Raw genomic sequence first — 21378 nt, forward strand, 5'->3', positions numbered from 1 at the left:
GGCAAGAGGGCTTGAGCTCCCTCTTGCCCCGATCGTGTCGGGGAGTCGGGGGGGCAAGAGGGCTTGGGCTCCCTCTTGCCCCGATCGTGTTGGGGAGTCGGGGGGGCAAGAGGGCTTGAGCTCCCTCTTGCCCCGATCGTGTCGGGGAGTCGGGGGGGCAAGAGGGCTTGGGCTCCCTCTTGCCCCGATCGTGTCGGGGAGTCGGGGGGGCAAGAGGGCTTGGGCTCCCTCTTGCCCCGATCGTGTCGGGGAGTCGGGGGGGGGGCAAGAGGGAGCCAGGCGGAGGGAGGGCAGTTAAGCGCAGTGCCTGCGCGGAAGGATGCAGCTCGGGCGACTTCGTTGTGTGAAACGAAGTTCGTTGTACGAATCAAGACATAAAGTTCGTTGTGCGCAGCGTTCGCTGTGCGAGGCGTCCGTTATGCGAGCCAACCACTGTACCTTGACAAGATCCCAAAGAGAAAAACATACTCAATGCTTTTAATCCCAGGGACAAAACGTAAATTCTCTTAAATCCATTTTAATAATGACTTAATTGACTTTTAGGAAATGATCCAAACCTTTTTTAAACCCTGCTATGCTAACTGCTCTCACCACATTCTCTGGCAATGAATTTCAGAGTTTAATTGCACATTGAGTGAAGAAATATTTTCTCTGGTTTGTTTTAAATCTGCTACTGAGTAGCTTCATTGTATGCCTTCTAGTCTTGTATTTTTGGTAAGAGTAAACAAGTGATTTACATCATGCTACTCAGTATTTTTTTTAGACCTCTATCATATCTCCTCCCCCCCCCCCCCCCAAGCTGTCTCTTCTCCAGGCAGAAGAGCCCTAGCCGCTTTAGCCTTTCCTCTTAAGGAAATTGTCCCATCCCTTTTATCATTTTTGTCACCCTTCTCTGCAACTTTTCTAATTCTGCTATATCTTTTGAGATGCGGCGACCAAAATTGCCCACAATACTTGGGGTGCAGCTGCTCCATGAAGTGATACAAAGGCATTATGACATCCTCTTCTTTGTTCTCCATTCCTTCCCTGATAATTTCTAACATTCTATTTTCTTTCTTAGCCACTGCTGCACACTGAGCAGAGGGTTCCAATCTTATCATCCATGATGACACTAAGAGCCTTTTTCTTGCAGTGACTCCTAACGTAGGACCCTGTATCACATAGCTACGGTTCACAGTCAGAAGCGCGCGAGACAAATGCGAGCGGACAATTGAGCGCGCCACTCTAAAAGCTTATTTTAAAGAGTTCCGGTGGGGGTGGGGGAGGAACTCCCACACACACACACTTTACTTAATAATGTTGGCACTGCCGTTGGGGGTAGTTTTGGGGGGTTGTAACCCCCCCCATTATACAGAAAACAACTTTTCCCCGAAAGCATAGGTAAAAAGTTAAGTTTTCTGTATAATGTGGGGGGTTACACCCCCCACCCCCGAACACGGCAGCGCAAACAGTATTAAGTAAAGTGGGGGGTTCCCTCCCCACCCCACCCCACCCCACCCCCGTTGGAGCCCTTTGAAATAAGCTTTTAGAGCGGAACGCTGAAGTCTCGCGCTCAATTGTCCGCTCTCAAATGTCGGCGCGCATGTCTCGCGCGCTTTTGTCCCATCACCAATTTAGGGTTCCTTTTACAAAGCTGCAGAAGAGGTTTCTACAGAGGACCAGTGAGGTAAATGCCCCGATGCTTATGGGAATTCTGTGAGTATCAGAGCATTTACCTCACTGGTCCTCGGTAGAAACCTCTACCGCAGCTTTGTAAACGCCAGTGTTAATCATCTCACTAGTTATTCACATCTCTACATCATTGAACCTATTTGCAACACTCTCTGAGAAAATTAGATAAGAAGTATACTCTGAGCAGCTGTGCATTCACCTATAGGAGCCAGCTCTGTGGGGGCTTCAGCACCCCAATATTGAACAAATTCCTTGACTGTTTCCAGAAAAAGGTCATTTCCATTAGTTTAACACCCCTAATAATTATGACAAGTTGGCTGTTATGCAGTGGCGTAGCGAGGGCGAGGCACGCTTCCCCTTCCCCTCCCCCATACCTCTAGTTCACCACCGTGAGCAACAAGAACCAATGTTTTTCTCGCAATCCTGTCAGCTCTCCCTCTGCCGTTACGTCCCATGAGTGGCGCCCGAAAGTGACGTCAGCAGGGGAGACAACGCGGTCGAGAAGAGCACGTTGAAGTTGTTGCTCATAGCGGTGAACAACCAGAGGTATGGGGAAGGGGACGCAAGTGTGGTAAGGGGAGGAGGAGGAGTGCCGGTGCCCCCACCAACATGGTGGACTATGCAGTCACCTTAATAAGAGGAGGCAGGCACTTATAACTTCCATTGCCAGTTCCTCTGTTCTCTCCTTTCTTCACTGTATTGATCTATGTAATTTGAAGGCATTATTTAGTAATTTTTGTAGCAGGTTTGCTCTGTTGACATTTTGTGGCATTATTTTTGTATGTATATACTGTGACGGGGAGAAGGCTGAGGGCCAGTGACCCATCTTAACCTCCATCTAGCACCAGGCTGAGTATTTTCTGGAGTGACTGTAGGGGATTGAAACCAAAAATAAACAACTTTGTGCTTCTGCACTTCTCCAACAAACTTCATATTACTCCCACACGAGTTCAAGCCAACAAAATGGAAAAATAACCAGCTTTGCTAATACAGTTAAAAATCTTGTGTCTTTTGAAACTCTTGCCGCATCAAAATCCTCCTGGGTTATTTGCTTCCACAGTTCAGCCCTTGGCTTCTCCCCAAAGGGAGTATGAGGCATTGAGGCAATCCCTAAATTCCTGGGTTCACCTGGCCTCTGCCTAACACTATAGGAATTCCTATTCACACATTCAACATCACATAATAACTACTTCCTTGTCATCAACAGCCGATGAATCCAGAGACTAGTGGGATTACGTTCATCAACCAGCAGGGAGAGATAGAGAGTACTGAAGTGACCTCGGATATATCTTGGATGCACATCCTATTGGCCAATCAGTATTCGTTCGAGGCTCTTCCCTCCTGCCGCAGATCGTGGGTCACTGCAGTTGCAGCTGACATCACTGCCTCTGTCAGTTTTTCTACTCTCGGGACACTGCTTCTGGAAGTACTGCCTTTGCCACCGCTAACCAGCCGACCCTAGTTGCTGCCACACGGGCAGTGGGTTGGCTTTGGCTGGGGAGCCATTTCTCTTGCGGCCTGGTGTACCTTGTTTGGTCCCAGCCGGATGACAGGTAGCTATGCCTAGGCTGATTGCGGGCTAGTTGATAGCTCTTGCTTGCTCTGAGTTACTGCAGTGGGAATCAAACTCACAACCTTAGGATGCTGAGGCAGCTGCTGTAACCATGGCCACTCCTAATTCATGAAGCAAATCCAAACTTTTGGAGAACATTTGGCCAAATTCTTTAAAGATTTGGTGCTGGAGTGGTATATGGGCATTTCGACTGGTAACGTATGGCACAGTAGGATATAATGATACACCCTCCCCCCGCCCGGCAGTTTCTCTAAGGTAAGCACATAAAGGAGCAGAGAAGACCAGACCTTCAAGCTGCGAATGTACTTTAATGACAACCTTGTAAAGTGGAATCCGAAACCAGACCTAACACAGACCGTGTTTCAGCTACAGAACCTGCATTAAAAAAAATCCACTTATTAGACAGCAAACAGTTAATCAGGTATAAAATAGAGCTTGTACGGTGTCTTTGCAAATGAAACAGAACTGAAGTGATTACTCTGTTTGCCATCTTATAGGTGGATTTTTTTTAAGGACTCCTGATGCAAGAGCTGTGGCTGAAACAATCCTTGTCGGGTCCAGTTTCATATTTTAGAATTCCTATGAGTGTCGGAGCGTTTACCTCGCCAGCCTGCGCTAAAAACCTTTAGCACTATTTACTAAAACCTAGTCTTCATTTTTATACTATTGATCAGTTGGGTTAATTTGCATAATTAGGTTACCTGGAATTCTTGTTCTTTTTGGAAGCCTTAAGGGGCACAGCAAGTTTATGCCAAAGATGTTATAACTCAAAAGAAGTTGAAGCTACTCTTCATTTTAATGTACAATTATGGAAGCAAAAAACAAAGGGCTCCATTTACAGTGGATTAGTAGGGTGCGCTATTCGAAAAACTACCGCCTGTTATTCCGCGCGGTAAGGCCCTAACACACCTTTGTAAAAGGAGCCCAAAGCCTCTGTATTACTTTCTGGGTTCAGAAAAGAAGTTCAATCATTTATTGATTTCCTTTTAAATCTGAGGCTCTTACTGTTTCCTTCTGCCATGTTGCATTATGATCTGAAAATATCTCCTTAGCAACTTGGAGCTCTGTGGAAGGAACCCAAAGTAAATAAAGCAGTCTGTGAACATCTGTTTTAATGCGCTGATCCTGTAAGGGCACACATGTGGCTAGATAGTACCAGAGGCCAGACTTATTAGTGCTAACTGCAGGCTTGGGTCAACGCATTCACACAACGATATTGCATAATAATCTGCCATTTAAAAATAGTTCACAGTTTCCTAGGTTTCCTTTTCCATGCTCATTTCAAGCTCAGTCATCTGTCCTGTGCCTGGCAGAAGGCCATGACAGTATCTCTTCTAGATAGTAAATCTACATGAACCTTCCTCTTTGAAATGAAACACGCTGTTTGTGAATCTTGGAAGAAGAATGTTTATACTTTGTCACGACTCAGAACACTGCACAGGATAAATTACATGACTGGAAGATCTTCGCTTAAATAGTTTACCTTCCGGAGATAATTTTATAAGTGACTTGAATCACGTAGGGATATGTGCGCATAAAAAGTAAATGAACAAAACACAGACATCCCAACAGAGCAGTGGTGGACCCTAAGGAGCATTACAGGGAACTTCACATAAAAAGGCCCAGATACATATCTCACCATAACCTCCTGATATTATATGGTGGGTGCTCTAAAACCCACCCAAAACCATATTTCCATGCTTAGTAAGCATAAATTGAACCATTTATGCCACTCGGTTTGGGAGGGGGGGGCTTAGAAAATGGTTTAGTTTGCTCTGTTTCATGCACAGGAGCAGGCCGTTATAAAACTGTGTACCCGCCAAATTGAGTGAAAAGATTTCCAGGGCGGGTTTGCATTTCTCTGTTTTGAAAATGTGCCTTTTACCTGCACAGCAAAAAAAGGTCTCTGCTTATTATTTTTGCACATGCTCAGTTATGATATTAACCCAAGAGCATAAGAATAGCCTTACTGGGTCAGACTGATGGTCCGTCAAGCCCAGTATCCCATCTTCGCGGAGGCCAATCCAAGCCACAAGTACCTGGCAAAAACCCAAATAGTAGCAGCATATATAAAGTTACTCATATTCTGAAGAGGAGTCCCAAAGACGCAGCTGGGGAGATGATTCCCTAATCTGCACATTTCTGAATTTTTATGTGTGTATTTAACTCAGACTGGGATCATTTTCAAAGGTTTGCAGATATTTTCAGTTTGAAAATTCAGCAAAATACAAGGAATGAAAAAATATGCATAGGTGTTTCACTTATGTGGACCTTTATAAAATAATCCCCTTAGTGTAAGGATCTCAAAGCCAGTCCTTGAAATCCACAACCCAGCCTGGTTTTCAGGATTTCCACAATGAATATGTATGAGATCTGTTTGCATTCACAGCAGAGTTCATACATATTTATTATGGAAATCCTGAAGACCAGACTGAGTTGTGGACCTCAAGGACTGGATTTGAGGACCCCTGCCAAAGTAGATAAGGACAAGTAAGGATCAATTGGTTCATCCAGACTGCCCGATTATCTTCCTTTTCTCATATAAGCCTCTTTCGGTCGAATGCTCTCTTATTCTTTACACTCTATGAACCCCTTCTGTCACTAAAATGGAGTGTGTCACATGCTTTTCGAACACTTCTCGCTCATCTCTGTCACACTCAAAGGAAGGCTTCCTTACTTTCTCACTCTGAGTCTCTTTTTTGATTCATCAGAGCCTCACTGTTAACTGATCACTGCATTCATGAGATCATGAGAGATGAGACTAGAAGGAGAAAAACCAGGGGGGGAGGGGTGCTCACCAGTAGGAATAAATCTGAACAAACCTTTCTGATAGACTCACTTAGCTCCTGAGACATACTTTTCAATGACATAAAAGGTCGTCTTAAAGATGGGACATTGGATCATTTATTATTTTATTATCCTTTGATAATGGAATTTTGGAGATCTATCTGGAATCAAGTTAATAAGTTATTAGAAAATCCAGTGGCTTTATCATACGATACTATCTTATTTGGAACATCTATGAGAGCAAAAAGTCAAATTTCAGCAAAAAATAACAAACTTTTGCTTATAATGACGGGGGTTGCCATGCAGCTTATTTTAAAGAATTTGAAAAATTGGCATAGATTAAATCAGGGATCTCAAAGTCCCTCCTTGAGGGCCGCAATCCAGTCGGGTTTTCAGGATTTCCCCAATGACTGCATTGAAAGCAGTGCATGCACATAGATCTCATGCATATTCATTGGAGAAATCCTGAAAACCCGACTGGATTACGGCCCTCAAGGAGGGACTTTGAAACCCCTGGATTAAATTATTCATTCTGGTGGGAATCCCTATGTTAAATGGAAAAGTTTATGGCCATTCAAAAGGGATATTATAAAAAAAAAAATTGTGGATGTTTGGGACCCATTAACTAAATATTGTAAGGATTTATTATTTTTTATATTAATGAGGGAAATGTACACATCCTGGGGAGGGGGATATGCTTTGGAACTGATTAGAAAGTATGTTTGGATTGTTTATATATATTTTTATGATTTTATTGTTCTTATTGTTTTTGAAAGTGCATTGTGCTATAATATTAATCTTCTATGTAATCATATCATCTTTTGTGCACAATTGTAGTTTTAAAAATGAATAAAGAAGTTAAAAAAATGACATAAAAGGTAACCAGAGAGAATAGAACAGCGCAGAAATATTGAGTGCCATTTAATATATATCAATAATTGGTTGTTAGCATCCAATTACTGATGTCACTGAGCTTCTTAAGCAATTTGCATGCACATCTCAGGGGCAGAAACAAATGTGGACATACAAATCCAGGTGCCATATCAGTGGCGTAGTAAGTGGGGGGCAGGAAGCAATCCATCCAGGCCACCAGTACCCCCATCACTCCACCCCCTCCTCCCCTTCCCTCCCCATGCACGCGCTACCTTCCCTCGTACCTCTAATTGTTCACCGCTGTGAGCAACAACATTTGCAGTGGTGTCAGTTTTCCCACTGATGTCACTTCCAGGCGACAACAGAGGGAGAGCCACTGGGGTTGCGAGGAACACATTGAAGTTGTTACTCAGTTAGGAACCAAAGTGGTGAACTCGAGACTGCGACAGGAGCTCACTGTAGCCATTTCCTATTGGCGATCTACGTGGGGCAGGAGCTTAGGAAGATTGCTCCTGCTCCGAAAGCCTACTAGACCACCAGGTAAGGCCGGGATGCAGGGAGGAAGGCTGGAGAGAGGCGGGAACGTGCTAAACTATGGGTTCCCCCCCCCCCCACAAAAAAAGCACGAATATGTGAAACCGCGAGTGGGGAGGGGGAAGTGTACATGCTTTGCAGCTGGATGGTCACGTGGGTAGAGAATGAGTATCTCCCAGATCTACATACCAGCTTTTTACAACATCTCTGTGTTTGTAGCTGATTATGCCGATATTGTATTAAATGTCTTCTTTCCTTTATAGAATAAGTTCTAAATAGGTGTCTTCTAGGTACCTAAGGAACTTATATTCAAAAGAGAAAAATGTTCCCAAAATGGCATAAAGTGGCAATTTGGGCATTTTATTTGTTACAATGTCCAAATTACATTTTTGAAACATATATTTTTAGACAGTTTTCTATGCCATTTGTCTGCAATGCCTCTAAATCTCAAGGGGGTGTGTTGGGGACATGTTTTGGGCAGGTTTAGGGTAGACTTTTGATTTGGACAATTTTCTGCAATAAAGGAACATTGCAGAAAATGTCCAGGACAAAACTTGGATGCTTGAGGCTAGACCTGTTCTGTAAGAAATAAGTGCCAAAAGGTTTGCCACACATGACCACTGGAGGCATGAAGACATGGGCCTCCCTTACTCCCCCAGTGGTCACTGACTCTCTCCCACCCCCCAAAGATGTGAATGAAACAGAACTGTTAATACCAGCTTATACAACAGCTTCAGATGTTATAGTCCAGGGATCTCAAAGTCCCTCCTTGAGGGCCACAATCCAGTCGGGTTTTCAGGATTTCCCCAATGAATATGCATGAGTTCTATGTGCATGGACTGCTTTCAATGCATATTCATTGGGGAAATCCTGAAAACCCGACTGGAATGTGGCCCTCAAGGAGGGACTTTGAGAACCGTTCTATTAGAGTAGCATGTATATCTCTGGAGTAGTCTAGTGGTTTGTGCAGTAGACTACAGAGATGGGGGACTCAGGCCCACATCCCAGTCTAACTAGCACACTTGTGGTAGAAAGTCTGAGCCCACCAAAACTCACTGTACTGATATATAGGTGACACCTGCAGGCATACGAGCTATTAGGGTATATAGTTGGGTATACAGTAGTCCCCTGATATTCATGGGGGTTCCGTTCCAGGAACCCCCGCGAATCTTGAAAAACCACGAATACGGTTTTTCATGGGGGAGACTGGAGAGGGCAGCCGGAGCGCCAGCGAGTGCAGGAAATCACTCGCTGTATGCTCCGACCGCCTCTTCCTGTACTAAAGTCGGGCCTTACCAATCAGGAGCTGCGTGTCAAAGCAGCTCCTGATTGGATAAGACCCGACTTAGTGCAGGAAGAGGCAGTCGGAGCATACAGCGAGTGATTTCCTGCACTCGCCGGCGCTCCGGCTGCTCTCTCCTGCCTGTCCAGTTGTCCTCTCCTTGTCGGCGGTTCGCAGTAGGAAAGTACCGCGAATGACCTGGACCGCGAACGACTGGGGGAACACTGTAGTAGGTTTTGGGTGAATTTTGGAGAGCTCACCATACATTGTAAGGGGATTATGTTTATTATTATTCATTTGATACCCTGCCAATGCAAAAGGTGAGATGTGCACCTAGGACCTTTTATGTGAAGTTTACTGCGGTACCCCATTGCTCTGCTGAGATGTCTGTGTGGACAGTCTGCTAAGAATTCTGGCCCCTTCTATGTCTCAATGGATGGTTTTGTGCTTTTTTCATTTGTACATTTTTTTTTTAATGTTTAAAAAAAAAAATAAATACACTGAGGACAAACATATCTAGGAAATGGTCATTTAAAAAAAAAAAATATGTTTTTTTTGTTTTGAAGATAGCCATTTTCTCTACTTAATATTTGGACGTTTTCCCAAAATGTCTACATTTGGATTTAGATGTCATTGGTAATGCCCCTCCAAATAGAGGCAAATGTGCTTTCAATTGCCTTCCACATGGTGTCTGCCTTCTTCGTTGTATGACTCTCTCACTCCAGGTATCTACATCTAGGTCTTGTCTGTTTTTGTCTGCCTGTGCCACTCCACCTCTCAGATATAATGTGTGTGTGTGTGAGTATGTGTGAGTGAGTGTGTGTGAGTGTATGTGTGTGTCTCTTTTCCTCTGTTTAAGTCTGTGACTGCCTCTGTCTTTCCTGCTCTGCCGCCCATCAGCATAGTCCCGAATCAAATATCCATGCCTTCTCTGTTTCTCCTGCAGTTAAATGTACACATATTGTGAAATTCATACTTTTAACCACTGAGTGAAGGATAGTGTATGTGAGAGGGGGTGGGGGTGGGGGGTTGCAACCAGAGCAGTTTCTTTGGTTCCCTTGCTAAAGGGGCCTCCAAGCCTGTCTGAGGCTGAAAGCATGAAGGCAGCATAGCTTGCATGGTGGGCTTTGGAGCCCCTTCCTAAATTTCTGCCAGGGTCCCAGCAAGACTAACAATGGCTCTGAGTGGAGGGCAATTTGCAGCCTGGATAGTTGGCTTCATAAGCACTTAGCTACCAGGGTGAATTCTTTGGTTAAAAAAAAAAAATAAAAATCTGATCTCATGATACCTCTACTCTTTCTGTACCTTTTTAGAGGCATCAAAGAAAGCCATACTTTTAAAAAATTTATTTAAAGCCAGTAAAATCTTGTTTTGCGAGCATAATTCGTTCAAGAAGCATGCTTGTAATCTAAAGCATTCATATATCAAAACAAATTTCCCCTTAGGAAACAATGAAAACTCAGATGATTCATTCCACAACCCAAAAACTTTAATACAAAATACTATATGTGCTTGTATTGCAAGACCTCACTCTTTTAGAACAAATATACTCCCGCAGCATCAGAAAGAGAAGAACCATCGGCTCAGTTGTGATGATGCGACGCGTGTATTCTGTATGTACTCGTATTGCAAGATTTTGCTCGTTTATAATCGTCACTACACTCTCGCAGCTCAGTTGTGATGATGTGATGCGTTTATATTGTATGTACTTGTATTGCAAGACCTTGCTTGTATATCAAGTTAAAATTTAATAAAATGTTTTGCTTGTCTTTCAAAACACAAGGAAACCAAGTTACCGTACTTGCAATCCACAGTTTTACTATATTTAATATTTTTAATTATCTTAGGGCTCCTTTTACAAAGCCACAGTAGAAGTTTCTACCACAGGCCAGTGAGGTAAGAACATAAGAACATAAGAAGTTGACTCCACTGGGGCAGACCAGAGGTCCATCCTGCCCAGCAGTCCGCTCCCGCGGCGGCCTATCAGGCCCACTGCCTGAAAAGTGGTCTCTGACTAATTTTGTAATTTACCTCTAATCCTGTCCCTATAACCTTACCTCTATTCCTATCTGTACCCCTCAATCCCTTTGTCCTCCAGGTACCTGTCCAGACCTTCTTTGAAGCCCTGTAGCGTACTTCTGCCTATCACATCCTCCGGCAGCGCGTTACATGTATCCACCACCCTCTGGGTGAAAAAGAAGTTCCTGGCGTTTGTTCTAAACCTTTCCCCTTTCAATTTCTCCGAGTGCCCCCTTGTACCTGTGGTTCCCCTTAGTTTGAAAAATCTGTCCCTATCCACTTTTTCTATGCCCTTCAAGATCTTGAAGGTTTCTATCATGTCTCCCCTGAGTCGTCGCTTTTCCAGGGAGAAAAGCCCCAGCTTTTTCAGTCAGTCAGTATATGAGAGGTCCCCCATACCTTTTATTAGCTTAGTTGCTCTTCTCTGGACTCTTCTCAAGTACCGCCATGTCTTTCTTGAGGTACGGCGACCAGTACTGGACACAGTACTCCAGGTGCGGGCGCACCATTGCACGATACAGTGGCAGGATGACTTCCTTCGTCCTGGTTGTGATACCTTTCTTAATGATACCCAACATTTTGTTCGCTTTCCTTGAGGTAAATGCTCCAATGCTCAATAAAAATTCTACGAGTGTCGGAGTATTTATCTCACCGGCCTATGGTATAAACCTCTACCACATAATAAGCACATGCATAATCTTCATACTAAAATTTGTTTAATCTGTCTACACTAAAATACACCATCTGGAAAATCTCACCCTTTGGTCTTCACTTGAGGTCTTTGGGATGTTTCTTCCTTAGCATCTCTGAAATTCCCATATGTATGAGAAGTTACTTCCCCCTACATCTATGACTTTTATAGAAGAGCACAAGATTTGTTAAACTCGGTCAGATATATTATCCAATGTGTAAAAAGCAGCTGAAAGGAAAACTCCATGTGCTGGCTTCTGATTATGGTTTTTCTCCGTGCCGCTCCATTGGCATGGCCCAAAGCCAGACAACAGTATGCACTCCCTTCCCAGCCCACTGCTATAGCATGTATTCTGCTGTGGCAAGACAATAGCATATAATGAACGTACAAGAAAATGTCTCCATAAATTTGAAAAGATACTGGAGGAAAGGAGGGGAGAGATATTATACTGCAGACAGTTTCCAACAGGGAATATCATATAATTACTAGAACATGACTGATACAAAACTGATTTTTTGTAGAAGCATCTCTCTATAATAGTGTAGTGTGGTAAAGGCTCATTCTTTTTCATTGCACAGCTCAAATACATTGTCATTTTACTAAAATAACCTCTCTGCCCCTGACAGGTTTATGAATGGTCTAAATAATGCCTACTATTAAGCTTGCCATTTGTTAATTCTGTATGCACACGCTGTTTGGTTTTGCATTAGTTTTGTGGGGTTGTTGGGGTTTGTTTGTTTTTTTGCCTTGTAGTTGCCACCTATTTTTTTGGCCTGCAGCTCACTTGGAACTGGCATCGATTGGGCTTTTGCACCATAAGTTGTCCTGTGCAACTGCCTAGAGCAGGGGGAGACAATTCCAGTCCTCGAGAGCCAGAGCCAGGTCAGGTTTTTAGGATATCCACAATAAATATGCATGAGATAGATTTGCATCTCAAGGAGGCAGTGTATGCAAATCCATCTCATACATGCCTGAAAACCTGACTTGGCTCCGGCTCTCGAGGACTGGAATTGCCTACCCCTGGCCTAGAGATACACTCTGTTTTTCCATCCCTTCTCTTCCATCAACCTTGTTGTTTTTTTGTGATAGTCCTTAGCAACAGGTCCCAGACTGGTGCTCCCTGTAAAACCTATATATTCATTTTAAATTTGGCCAGTAGGTGTCACTGTTGTACAATGGCTGAGACTCCCTCATCCATTGGTCCTTCTGAAATCTGCCTCTTCAGCAGCTCTAGCCGACGAAAAGTAGCCAGCCTCAGGAATTTTTCCAAAATCTCCTGCATAGTAGTGCGACTGCATTTGTTGCATGTATAAATGCAGGGTTAATTGCACTTGCACATGTTTCTTGTATACTGAGAGCTTCTATACCAGGAGTCAATTCAGATCAGTCTACATGAGCCTCTGCAAAGGTGCTACAATGCATGAGCTTCTGTAGAAATGTTACCATAAAGAGTTACAAAATGCTTTTGTGGGGTGTTACAATACATGGGCTCTATACTGAGATGCAAGGAGCTCTATGGTGATGTTACAATACAGAGTTATTAATACCGGCATGATTATGCCATAATCCATCATCCTATTTATGTTACTGGCACATTGATCATTCTAGTTATATGCACATGTTTGTACTAAATCAGTTGTCCTGCGTATATACACATGTAATACTAGGTTTACTATTGCAACTAAATACTTTATACACTATTTTTGCACACCTCTTAAGGAGGTTGGCCATTTCGACTAAATATAATCTATTTACATGCATCCCTGAAAATTCTAGTTTCTTCTCTATGTCAACTTCATAATTTCCCTAGACACTAATCTTTAAGAGTGTGTGCAAGTGGTATAGCAAATAAGTCTAAGGGGGATTATATATATGGTTGGAGCATAGGTGGGACTTGGGCTTGACTTAAGTGTACCCAATTACACCTGTCATCAACCTGGCTTACACAGAAAAATATCTTTGAGGCAAGAGTATAAACATAGAAACATAGAGTATGACGGCAGAAGAGGGCCGGCGGCCCTACAAGTCTGCCCACTCAAGATCCCTCCCTCCCTGGAATACCCATCTGTTATGCATAACCCTGTAGCACCCCCACCTGTTTGTCCCATCGATTTTTGAAGTCGAGCACGCTACTAGCCTCGACCACCTGGCGTGGAAGTTTATTCCATCGATCAATCACCCGCTCGGTGAAGAAGCACTTCCTGGTGTTTCCATGAAATCTTCCCCCCTTAAGTTTTAGCGGATGCCCTCTTGTTGCCGTGGGACCCGTAAGAAAAAATATTTCTTCCTCCACTTCAATGCGACCCGTGATGTATTTGAATGTTTCCATCATGTTCTCCCTTTCTCTGCGCTCCTCGAGAGAATATAAGCGCAATCTGGTCAGACGTTCTTCTTATGGGATGTCTTTAAGTCCTGAGACCATCCTAGTGGCCATTCTCTGGATCGACTCCATTCTCTTCACATCCTTTTGATAATGTGGCCTCCAAAACTGGACACAGTACTCCAGGTGAGGTCTCATCATGGATCTGTACAATGGTAGTATGACTTCAGGCTTTCGGCTGATAAAGCTCCTTCTGATGCATTACACCTGAAAATATAGAAACAGCAAATGCTCTATTCTCTTCCACAGGGAGGGAACAGACTGACGCTGCAATTTTAGCACAAAAAAGATCTCGGTACATCCTGCTCAAAACAAATATAGCATAAGCTAAAAAAATAGCAAGTGCAGCTTTATCATAACTCAAAAAACTCCACTCAACAAACAGTTTTAATGCAACAAAACAGTCTGAAACTACCCTCAGGCAGACCAGAAAATAAATAGTAACACTCTCTCTTTCAAGTTCATAAAGATACAGGAAAAAGAACAGCACTTATCTTAACAGCAAAACCGGCCATTCCTCTTCTTAGCAATCAGATCCTGCAGCAATTTTGCGCCTTCAGGAGAAATCCACAAGAGAGCACTGCACAGCAGCAACAGATGATTCAAAAAGACAGAGTTACTAATTTTTTTCTGATCTGCCCGAGGGTGCATTAAAACTGTTTGTTTCTTCCTTCTTGTTGTCTGGTATCTCCTCTTCCTCTTTCCTACCATGGTCTGGCATCTCCGTTCTCCCCCTCCCTTTCCTCCCCAGAAGTCTGGCATCTTTCCTTTTTTTATGTCCCCATCCTCACAGTCCAACATTTCTCCAAAGATCACTCCCCTCCCCATGCAGTCCTCCTGTGACCTCCCTGCATTCCTGTCCTCCATGGGATCCGATAAGGCAGCTACTCTTGCGCTCTTTGGGCTGCTGGCAGCGTGAGTGAAGAAAACTCGCTGCCTTCGGCATCCCCTGATCTACGGGGGGGGGGGGGGCCCTAAATCCATGGGGCCTGAGGGTAACATGTCACGTGAGGTCCTGAAAATATTAGGGGTGCTCGGGCACCCACAGAGCTGGCACCTATGGTTAACAGTGATGTTTAATTATTAAATGCGTGTCAAAGCAGCTCCTGATTGGTAAGGCCAGATTTTAGTGCAGGAAGAGGTGGTCGGAGCATACAGCCTCTCCAGCTGTCCTCTTCTGGTTGGCGGTCGCGGTTAGGAAAATACCGCGAATGACTGGGACTGCGAACCGCTGACCGCAAATGACTGGGGGAACACTGTATCCCAAGGCGAGGAATTCTTCTGTCTGCCGGTTTATCCTGAAATTCAAACATGCTGGAGGTTCCTGGTTGAGGATACTGCATGCATATGTACTGGGAGCGAAACCAAGACTGGGATGCTAACTGGTCATTCTGACCAGAAGTGTTTATTCCTTTATGACTTGTACATAACCTAACATAAAAAAACAATATCTTATACATTTGCAACCCCTCACTGGAGGAAAAACAAAAAGAGCATTGAGCATCTGGAATGCTTTTGTATAGAAACAAAAAAATCAATCCAGTAAGATGGGGCATAACCGGTAACAACTCTGTGTGCAATTCTGGAGGCCACACTACCGAAAAGATGTGCTGAGAGTAGAGTCAGTGCAACGAATGGCCACCAGGATGGTCTCGGGGCTCAAGGATCTATCGTACGAGGAAAAGCTGAAAAATTTGCGGCTGTACTCACTCGAGGAACGTAGGGAGAGAGGAGACATGATCGAGACGTTTAAGTATATTACCGGCTGTATCGAGATGGAAGAAGAGATTCTCTTTCTCAAAGGACCCTCAGCCACAAGAGGGCATCCGCTCAAACTCAGGGGCGGGAAATTTCATGGCGACACCAGGAAATATTTCTTCACCGAGAGAGTGGTTGATCCTTGGAACGAGCTCCCGGTGCAGGTGATCGAGGCAAACAGCGTGCAAGAATTTAAGAGCAAATGAGATGCCCATGTGGGATCCCTTAGAGGGTTAAGCCAAGGAACCTGTTACCAGGAGTGGGATCCCTAGGATAGTAGACTTGGGGGTGGGTCAGTAGAGTGGGCAGACCTGATGGGCTATGGCCCTTATCTGCCGTCATCTTCTATGTTTAATAACCCATCTTAAAAATAATATGTGCCTCTATGGGCAACCAGTGCAATTTTCGATAAAAATAAGTTACATGATTGAACTTCTTCAAACCATATATAAATCTCACTGCAGTATTCTGAATGATTCACAGTCTAGAAATATTTTTCTTAACGCCTTCTAGGTAAACAATATTTCAGTAGGCTAGATGACTTAGTACCAAAGATTGGACCAATAGCATAAAAGCCAAAAAATCGAAATAAGCTCTGAGAGTACATAATTTCCATAAACTATGAAAACCTTGCGGACAACCGTATCTATTTGATTTTACATAGTTAAGTTTTGATCAGGAGTACCAGCCAAGATTTTAACAATGGGATGTATCCGATATTGTATAGATTTTAAGGTGATATGAGTCTCAGAAATGTTCTGTCAAAGTGATGTGGAAAAATAATGATGTTGCTTGTGTGGTACTTCAAGCTCTTATATTGATAAAAGTAGTGTTTACATATAATATTATTATTTAAAAAAATTGCTGTAAATATAATGGGGCTCATAATCAAAAGAAAAAAACGTCTAAAAAGTGGCCTAAATGGCTACTTGGACGATCAAAAAGCCTGATTGTCCAAGTACCCATAATCAAAGCTGGCTTTAGACGTATCTAAAACCAGCTTAGGCCTTTCCCCTGCCTCTAAACGCACAGAGAGAAAAGCATTTTTAGAGGAGGGGAAAGGGCAGGCGATGGGCAGGAGGTGGGTCGACCCAGACCTAGGCGTGCAGCAGGTATAACCAAAACTTTAGGTAGGTTGCCTAGTCGGCACTTATACGTTTTGACTTAGACCAAGTCAAAACAGATATAAGTGCCAAAAAGGGGCCACTGAGCTGATCGTGGCTGGCACGATCAATTCAGCAGCCTACCCCCCCACCACCACCACAACCATCGCGGCAGGAGAGAGTCCTCATCTCCCATACCGCGATGCGATCACCCCTCTACCCGAACTGCTGCGACCCGTGGCAGGAGAGATGCCCAATCTCTCCTGCCACGATACATCACCCCCCCCCCACACACACACACACACTATCGGGGCAGGAGGGAGCCCAAGCCTTCCTGCCCCGTGCCCCCCCCCCCCACCGAACCTCCGATTACGTTCAGGGCAGGAGGGAGCCCAAAGTCTCCTGCCCCGCGGCCCCCCCAATTACATTCGGGGCAGGAGGGAGCCCAAGCCCTCCTGCCCCGCAATCTCTAATCCTCCCGAGTCCGATGGGGCCAGGAGGGAGCCCATGTGCCTAAGGCCCCACCCACAGGAGGAGCCTAAGGCTCCCGGGCCTATTCTGGTTGGCCCAGGCGCCTCAGGCCCCACCTGTGGGCGGGGTTTAAGCCACCTAGGCCAATCCGGCCCCATTCTGGAGCTGGCTGGCCTGCTGGATGGGCGGGCTTGGCACCCGTCCATCTGGCCAATGTTGACAAGGTGTGGAGGGTGGGATTGGGAGTAGGGGGGGTCGTGGGGTCGGCGGGGGGCTCGCGGGTCAGCAGGGGGGGTGCAATTCGAGGGCAGGAGTGTCTGGTATCCCTCCTGCCCATATTTTAGTGGGGGTGGGGGGGTAGGGGTCCACCTGGGTAGGAGAGGTTGGGCTCCCTCCTGTCTGATCTTGTAGGGGGTGGGGGTCACATAGCCAGTAGGGCTTGGGCTCCCTTCTAGCCCCATCGGACTCGGGGGGGGGGATTGGAGATCGCGGGACAGGAGGGCTTGGACTCCCTCTTGCCCCGATGTCGGGGTGGGGGGGAGGGTGGATTCTGTAACTGGTGTTGTTTTTGACAGACACCGGTTACAGAATCCAGCTTTTAGGCGAAGGACTGGCTCCTCCTTCGCCTAAAAGCTCTTGTTTTGGATGTTTGGGGCTTAGGCTTTTTTTTGGTTGATTATATGGTGTAAGTTTAGACGTAGTGGTGGTCTGGGTGTTTAAACAGCTGAACGTGGAGGCAGGCCATTATCAAAAAAAAAAAAAACAACAACCCTCCTTTTGGACGTTTTTTGTGATAATGGACATTTTCCCTGCTTCTACTTTTAACGTTTAAGGCCTTAGGCCAAAAGGGGACTTAGACGGTTTTTTTTATTATGCCCCTCAATGTGTCTAATGAAATAGCTGAAGAAGCACAGAAATCATAATGTAAAAAGTAAACTTCTCTTTCTAAAGGCCCCTCAACACATAATTCACTCTCTTTCCCTCTCTTTTTCTAGGAACGAGTGGAATATCTTTTTCTCATAATTTTTACAGTGGAAGCGTTTTTAAAAGTAATAGCATATGGACTTCTCTTTCATCCCAATGCGTACCTCCGCAACGGCTGGAATTTACTAGATTTTATAATTGTCGTAGTAGGGTAAGTACTTTTCATGTTTTCACTCCTTTTTGTGTCAAAATGGTATCTGAACTACGAAAGAACAAAGCACAATCCGTGTTGGAAAGTATAAGTTGTACGACTTGTGACCAAGGGTGTCTTGCAAATAGTCTCTCACTGTTCCGAAGCTGTATGTAACGATATGTAAACCATTTAGGTTTGAACGGTATATACATTTTTAAAATAAATAAATAAGGTCTTTCAGGTACTGAACAATACAAATTTAGTGGCAGAGAAACAATCTTGCTGCTACTACTACTTATAATTTATGCTAGGCATAAGCAGTGCTGTACATTAAACATGTAAGAGACAATCCCTGCTCAGTAGAGCTTACAATCTAATTATAACGGGACAAATAAGGGTTAGGGAATTTCTCACAGAGGGAATGATAAAAATCTATCAAATAAACCACTCCAATAAAGGGGGTCTATATTCAATTGACTTTTATCAATTGTTGTTAGTTATATTTTCGATCGTAGTATCTATGCAGGAAAAGGCCTCAGAATCAAGGAGTACTACGCATTGCTGTCACATTGACTCTCGCTACCAGCGTAGATGCTATGCGCAAAGCTACTCCATACTTCAATCACTGGCCAGAACCTGCTCATATACTTTATAGCTGAGTTAGGAGCAGGGGATTATTTGTCAAAGTCAACTCAAGCTAAGCATATCTCTTGTTAAGCTATGTATGCCACCTTAATTATTTATTGGTTTAGTATCGTTCATTCCCCATCCCAGATTTTCCCGAAATGTTTCTTCTCTTTCTTTAAAGATTGCAGTTCATCCCCCTCACCTTCTGTACCACTTGTTTATTTATACGTGTATACTTTGTATTTAATTGTATAAAACTGTTGTATATTTTTAAAATGTTTTACGCATTGAAGTAGTTGACATTGCAACCTTAATAAAACTTGAAACATACCTGGTCTACACTTGGGCCCGAGGGAAATCTCCTCTTAAATTGCCCCTCATTAATGCTCCATGCCCACCAGAGATCATTACAATAGCGGCAGCCATATTCCATCCCTACCCAGACCATGCGTATGTTGCTCTTTAGTCCACCAGGTTCCTCATACTATTTTGTACCCCCACTCAGTTGGAACTAGCTTTTTATGGACTACTGTATCCATGATCCTTTATTCACAAATACCCATATTTTATATTTCCTGTCACTTTATTTATTGGGCTTTATTAACTTTGACCTCACCATCTCAGCAAGGGTCTTTGACGAGGAAAAGGGTTTGGAACTTGTATACCAGCTTTTTGTATTTTTACAACCACACCCAAAGCAGTTTATATAGAGGTACTTCAAACATTTTCCCTATCTATCCCAGTGGGCTGAAAGTCTATTTAATGTACCTGGGACAGTGGAGGATTAGGTGACTTTCCCAGGGCCACAAGGGCAGCAAGGGGTTTGAACCAATCGGTTTACGACCTCTTTGTGACCCGATTTCCCTCCAACCCGATTCACTAACCAGTGTACCAATCCGATCTGCGCATGCAAATATAGTCAGGCAGCGATTCACTAAACAAAATGAGGGAGACCGACTTGGCTGACCGATCCAAAAATAAGTGACTGCTGAGGACCAGTTGCTCAGGTCCTTTCTGACTACCCTGACTTTTGCTGCCCTGCTCTCTTCCCCGCTTCTCTGCCCCGATCTCCTGCTCTCAGCCCTCGACTTTCCAGCTCTGTCTCACCGCCCTGCTCAGCCACGACTCTCCTGCCCTTCCCCGCAGTGCGAGCCCGTGGTTTTAACCTGCAGATTTAAAGCGGGTTAAAACCATGGGCTCACGAAGTAGAAAAAACAGCTAGCTAAATAAAGTAAAAGTAAAAAAGCTCTGCCGGGCACAAAGGACCAGCGCATGCACAGACCATCTACAGTCAAGGAAGATGGTCTGTGCATGCTCAAGGATCGTTCTCCAGCGATCCGTGCGGTTGGTGGGAGGTGTGCTAACGATCATCCCCATTTTCATGCAGGCCTTTAGTGAATTTGTCGGCCTGCCTGCAATCGCCCACGGAGAGGCAGATTAGTGAATCTAGCCCTAGGTCTTATCACTTTGGGTTAGATTCGCTAAGCAAACTGATTTTGTACCGATTGGTTTGCGACCCAATTTTCCTCTGACCCGATTCACTAACCTCTGTGCCAATCCGATTCTGATCCGTGCATGCAAGTGAGGGGAAACGGCATGCAAAGTAGGCAGGGGACGCGATTCACTAAACAAAAATCTTGGACACTGACTGGGCTGGCCAATCAACAAGAAGCGACTGCTGGGGACCAGTCGCTCATGTCCTTTCCGACTGTCCTGCCAGCCCTGCAGCCCTGAAATAAACCTGCTCTCTGCCTCACCAACTCTCTCTCTGGCTTCCCGGCTCTCCTGCTCTCCGCTGCGACTCTCTCTCTGCCTCCCCCGACTCTTTCTCTGGCTCTCTGCCTCCCCCAACTCTCTCACTGGCTCTCTGCCGCAACCTGCTCTCTGCCTCCCCCGACTCTCTCTCTGCCTCCCCCGACTCTCTCTATGGCTCTCTGCAGCGACCTGCTCTCTGCCTCCCCCGACTCTCTCTGCCTCCCCCGACTCTCTCTGCCTCCCCCAATTCTCTCTCTGGCTCTTCGCCACAACCTGCTCTCTGCCTCCCCCGACTCTCTCTCTGCTTCCCCCGACTCTCTCTATGGCTCTCTGCAGCGACCTGCTCTCTGCCTCCCCCGACTCTCTCTGCCTCCCCCAACTCTCTCACTGGCTCTCCGCCGCGACCTGCTCTCTGCCTCCCCCAACTCTCTCTCTGGCTCTTCGCCACAACCTGCTCTCTGCCTCCCACGACTCTCTCTCTGTCTCCCCCGACTCTCTCTATGGCTCTCTGCAGCGACCTGCTCTCTGCCTCCCCCGACTCTCTCTGCCTCCCCCAACTCTCTCTCTGGCTCTTCGCCACAACCTGCTCTCTGCCTTCCCTGACTCTCTCTCTGCCTCCCCCGACTCTCTCTATGGCTCTCTGCAGCGACCTGCTCTCTGCCTCCCCCAACTCTCTCTCTGGCTCTTTGCCACAACCTGCTCTCTGCCTCCCCCGACTCTCCTACTTTCTGCCATCC

The 21378-nt window shown here is 45.1% G+C and overlaps 1 protein-coding gene across 22 annotated transcripts in view; it reads left to right on the forward strand.

Moving 5' to 3' along the window:
• CACNA1C (calcium voltage-gated channel subunit alpha1 C) overlaps positions 1 to 21378 on the forward strand; it is a 1333094-nt gene that overhangs the window by 719827 nt on the left and 591889 nt on the right. For all 22 annotated transcript variants that reach the window (XM_033951116.1, XM_033951118.1, XM_033951120.1 and 19 more), the window contains one exon: positions 18138 to 18277. In XM_033951116.1, coding sequence (XP_033807007.1) covers positions 18138 to 18277 — 140 coding nt within the window. The remainder of the gene's footprint in view (positions 1 to 18137; positions 18278 to 21378) is intronic.

This window comes from Geotrypetes seraphini, chromosome 7 (genome assembly GCF_902459505.1).
Source record: "Geotrypetes seraphini chromosome 7, aGeoSer1.1, whole genome shotgun sequence".
Classification (NCBI taxonomy): Eukaryota; Metazoa; Chordata; class Amphibia; order Gymnophiona; family Dermophiidae; genus Geotrypetes; species Geotrypetes seraphini.